Source organism: Olea europaea, unplaced genomic scaffold, assembly GCF_002742605.1.
Source record: "Olea europaea var. sylvestris unplaced genomic scaffold, O_europaea_v1 scaffold4074, whole genome shotgun sequence".
Classification (NCBI taxonomy): domain Eukaryota; kingdom Viridiplantae; phylum Streptophyta; class Magnoliopsida; order Lamiales; family Oleaceae; genus Olea; species Olea europaea.
In genome coordinates this window covers 1-4,646 of record NW_019260417.1, presented here as the reverse complement: position 1 = coordinate 4,646, position 4,646 = coordinate 1, and the positions used below count along the sequence as shown (strand labels likewise).

Sequence of the window (4,646 nt, the reverse complement as noted above, 5' to 3'; positions counted from 1 at the left end):
AAATGAACATCTATAAATCTTACCTATTCTTGATTATTTACTTTCTTTCTTTAAATTGATTGCTCTTGGTGGGTTAGAATTAAGGTTTATAATTCTCAACTCAATGCTCAATGCAAAGAAAATAGAATTAAACTACTTCACCTGAATTTTTTTAACATAATGGTTGACATCCTCTCACAGCACATGGGCCTCATGTGAATAAAAAAGTCCAAAAAAGAAATGGGCCCTCCGCCAATGTGAGTGTCGATCATCCATTATCTAAAAAAAATTCTGTCACCATAGCATTGTTGAAGAAAATACAGAAGATTTGGTAACTCGAAGGCAATTACCCCTTTCAACTTCTTTCAAAATTTATATATCTATAGAAAGAATGGTAGAAACCACAGGACCTTCCAAAAAATCATCACGATAAATGAGAAGAAATGCATTCACTCTTCTTGTATAAGATCATATACATCATTAAAAAGATTTCTTATTGTTTATTAGTAGGTCTTGGTGAGATCCAAAGATTAAATTACAGACGAAATTACTGAGGTGAGCAAAGCAATGAGAAGGAATCCTGCTGAGACATAGGCCTTGCTAAAAAAATCATCGAGTTTTACTCGAATTAGGGAAAGGGCCGTGTTCTTATAGTTTTCTAGAAGGATATCATTCAAGTCATCCAGGTTTTTCTTGAGATCCAGTGTAGCACCAAATGCCGCACCTACCTCAGTTGCTAATAGTGATAAAAGGATCTGTTCGATTCATGAAATTGACCAAATCAAAAACAATTTAACATTTCATATTTCTAAATATTATCCGGCATACATGTACTTTCTTTCCTACTGTTCACTTAAATATTCTTCATGTTTGACTTAATTACAAGATAACATCAATGGTGCAGAGAAGGTGTGTTTAAAATACGAAGTTATAAGAGGAAAGATTCTTAACCTTGTCACCGAGAAAATCATACATGAGGAAACCAGGACTCTTCCACAGAGGATTTCCCGAGATTACAAGGCGGATTGAGGATGGTAACTGCAATTTGGTGTACACCAGTCCCAGAACATTGACAACTAGTACGTACCTGTTAAGTGATCAAAATCCACAGAAAGTGTCGATATCGAAGTATTTTATTGGAAAGCTTAGGTTTTATAAAGTGATCAAACTCATTTTTCTTTTGAATTATATTTTTTCAACATGCTTATTCATCGTACAACTCATAATTAAAAGGGTAGCTGCGAGATCAACTCATTTAAGAGTTTAACCTAAGCTTTTAGATGAGATGATTCTTAAGATGAATGTAGTTTAATTACCTATAAGCAATTATATCATTGAAGTGAATTTCGACAGTCTGATAAGTGCCTATTATTGTGGCAGTAGTTGTTACTATTATGATGGTTGAAATTATGAGACAAACCCATGTGATGATTCTTAGAATTAGAGCTATGATTGCCATCAATGAAGAGGCTGATGGTGCCTGCGCTGGTGGCGGATGGTGCCTGCGCCTCCTCATTAGGCTGCGGTGGTGCCGTAGGTATTGACATGTTTTGAAAAGTAATGAAAACTCTGCTCGTTTAAGGCTGATAATTCTTAAATTGCAGATGGTGATTTATATATATGTATGATTTTTTTTAGTTTCTGATTTGTATATTATCAATGTGTAGTTACATGAACTTGCTGATTTTGTCCCTAATTTATGTCTTTAGTTCGACGCCTTGTTGACAGCTGACTTGGAGCACACAACCAAGCTAGCTGTAGTTTTTTTATTTTTTTCTCTTCTGATAATTGTATTCATGATGCATAAAGAATTGGGATTATCCCATTTGAAATAGACAATGCATTTGTGGTGACAAAGTGGTTCGACTGTCGAAGCCAGTGATAGCCCCACCGAGAAAAAGCTAGTCACTTTTCTGGGCTAGTGCTCGATGAGCCGATTTGTAGGATGGAAACTGGAAATTGATGAATCTGCCTAAGTCCATCAACCCCATGAAGTAATCTATAAATAGTAAAGTGCATTAGCACGGTTTACCGGTAATCTTAGCAAGGACGCGGGCCTTTACGAGCACTAGCCCTGAATGATTGGATCCTGGGTGATGTAGTCGGGTCGTTAATCCTAGTAGCACCTGAATTGATATGGACCATCTGATCTTTAAAGTAGTTTGTGTCGTTCTTGAGAGTTAAACATTTCAAGATCTCACACCATTGCTATTGACTGCAGCCACAATAACCAACTGGGCTCACAGCTCACTTCAATAAGAGTCAACAAGAGTTGAGGTAAGTCAAGGTTTACGGTCCTTTTAACTGCTCTTTGATCGTCTTTCAACTAATTTTTTGACACATCAGCACCTTAAATCTTCACTAAAAATAGCGTTACTCTTACATAGTCATTTGATAATAATAGTTGATGTGTCGAGGTGTCAAAAACTTTCTTTTGGAGGGGAGATGGGATGCCACAAAGTTCAACTCAGTAATTTGACTAGAGGTCGCTTGTTTGACATGGAAGACCGCTTGACTAGTTAATCTTTCCCAACTCTTAGTAAAACTATGTTACTCTCGCCTAGACGAATTAGACCAGAAGCATTTCAAGATCTCACACCATTGCTATTGACTGCAGCCACAATAACCAACTGGGCTCACAGCTCACTTCAATAAGAGTCAATATGAGTTGAGGTAAGTCAAGGTTTACGGTCCTTTTAACTGTTCCTTGATTGCCTTTCGACTAATTTTTTGACACATCAGCACCTTAAATCTTCACTAAAAATAGCGTTACTCTTGCATAGTCATTTGATAATAATAGTTGATGTGTCGAGGTGTCAAAAACTTTCTTTTGGAGGGGAGATGGGATGCCACAAAGTTCAACTCAGTAATTTGACTAGAGGTCGCTTGTTTGACATGGAAGACCGCTTGACTAGTTAATCTTTTCCAACTCTTATTTTTTTTTTCACGTATTAGCTCGGCTTGAAATTTTATAACCCAATCTTGGATCTGTTCTTGGATCCACCTCCTGAATATACCGTTTAATTTTTAGAAATTTTATAGGCTACAAACCAAAAAAGAAAAAAATGTTGCTGCAATGGACATTCAGGGGCTCGAGATTGCAGCAACAAAGACAATAAAATAAAATTTGTTTTCAATAAATTTATTAAATTTTTTCAATTATTGTTAGTGTAGGAAAAATATTTGTCATTTTTTTTTTTTTACAAACTTTATTTATTGGCTAGCTTAACATTCCTATTGATTTTTAATTATCAAAATCGTGAAAAAGTTTTCAGGTCCTACTAGTAGAAAATACAAAATGGCTGAATGGTAAGTATTTTGAAAAGAATCTTTAGGCTGCATTTACTTAAGTTTTCTATATTTTACAAGATAAGATTTCTTATTATAATATTGCAGCTCGTGTAGAATAAATTACTTTCCATCTTAGATATTTTCAGGCTAGCTAAATAGGTGAATTTAAAGTTAGATTAAATTAATATTTGTCTTTTTTACATTAATCTATTAACAAATCAAGAATATCTCTTAGTATATTATTTGTTATACTAATCTTCTTACTGTGTTTGAATGATTACTGTTTAAGTAATAATTAATTCATATATTTTATAACTATTTTACCTATACGTGAAGTAATTGAACAAGAATGCAATCGAGCGTTGAAAATGAAATTCATCCAATGACCTAGTTGCACGCAGTTCTGCCGTTTTCTTGCAAATGCATATGGATTTGATATTTCATTGATTATTTTCGAAAGTTAAACATCCCGTTCAAGTATTTGGAGAATACAAAACAACTTGTGCGAAATCACATCCATTGATCAAGTTGCTTGGCATGAATTAAGGATATTGATTCTTAATTTAAGTAGTGATAATGGATAAGTACAATAAAGAAGTGTTGATGAAGTCAAAATTGGTGGGTTTAATTTCACTTCATTACCAAGTCAACACAAGGAGATACAAAGGGATTTGTTCTTAATTCCTTTGATTCTTCTTTGTTAATTTTGTGAAATTACAAAATCGCTACTATTGTATTCTTGATCAATTAATTAGTGGATTATTTGACCCGTAGAGAATGGAGCCTGTAGATGTTTTCCTTCGTAGTTTTAATAATTACCATGTTATATTTGATATTCTAGTTTTAATCAACTCTTTCAATTTCCCACTTAGTTAAAACTTCTCAAACATAGTATCAATCTGCACGTTGCAATCAAAACCATTACAAACTGAGAATAGGATTTTCTGATTGTCTACTATTTAATGTTTCTATTGTATAATTAAAATCCATTTTTATTTTATTTTTCTAAGTTTTAGAATTTACAGTGGGATTTATTAAAAAATATAAAATAATTTTTATCTACTTTTTTGAAAGAATTGCAAATCCTCGTTAAATAATTAAAGCGTTCGCAAGATGTGAATGTCCATATTTTAAGAATTTAATGAAGATAATTTTAAGAATAAGAAACTCATTGTCTTTTAGAGTAAGACAAGAACATCCTTAATTTCCTTAATTTCGATGATAGGTTTAAGTTATAAATATTACCTAATTTTCAACCATAAAGAAGAAGACAGAAGAAGACGACACACTGACGCTTTCTAGGTCTAATATTTTACAATACCCTTGTTTACCTCATCTCTTTATCTTTTCCATCCTGTCAGCTTCAAATGGCATTT

General features: G+C 33.4%; 1 protein-coding gene across 1 annotated transcript; it reads right to left on the bottom strand.

Moving 5' to 3' along the window:
* Window positions 1-509: 509 nt before the first annotated feature.
* Window positions 510-1,495, bottom strand: LOC111387533 (CASP-like protein 4D1). Its single transcript, XM_023012102.1, has 3 exons — window positions 1,296-1,495; window positions 931-1,066; window positions 510-734 (listed from the first exon to the last, which is right to left on the bottom strand). Exons 1-3 carry the CDS (start codon window positions 1,493-1,495, stop codon window positions 510-512), a joined length of 561 nt encoding a protein of 186 aa, XP_022867870.1.
* Window positions 1,496-4,646: the final 3,151 nt, after the last annotated feature.

What these genes read in the sequence shown, in the direction of transcription:
- LOC111387533 (XM_023012102.1), bottom strand. Translation starts at nt 1,495, where the DNA reads ATGAGGAGGCGCAGGCACCATCCGCCACCAGCGCAGGCACCATCAGCC. An exon ending in AATGATATAATTGCTTATAG is followed by an intron (nt 1,067 to 1,295) that starts GTAATTAAACTA and finishes ATCACTTAACAG; the next exon opens with GTACGTACTAGTTGTCAATG. An exon ending in ATGATTTTCTCGGTGACAAG is followed by an intron (nt 735 to 930) that starts GTTAAGAATCTT and finishes TGAATCGAACAG; the next exon opens with ATCCTTTTATCACTATTAGC.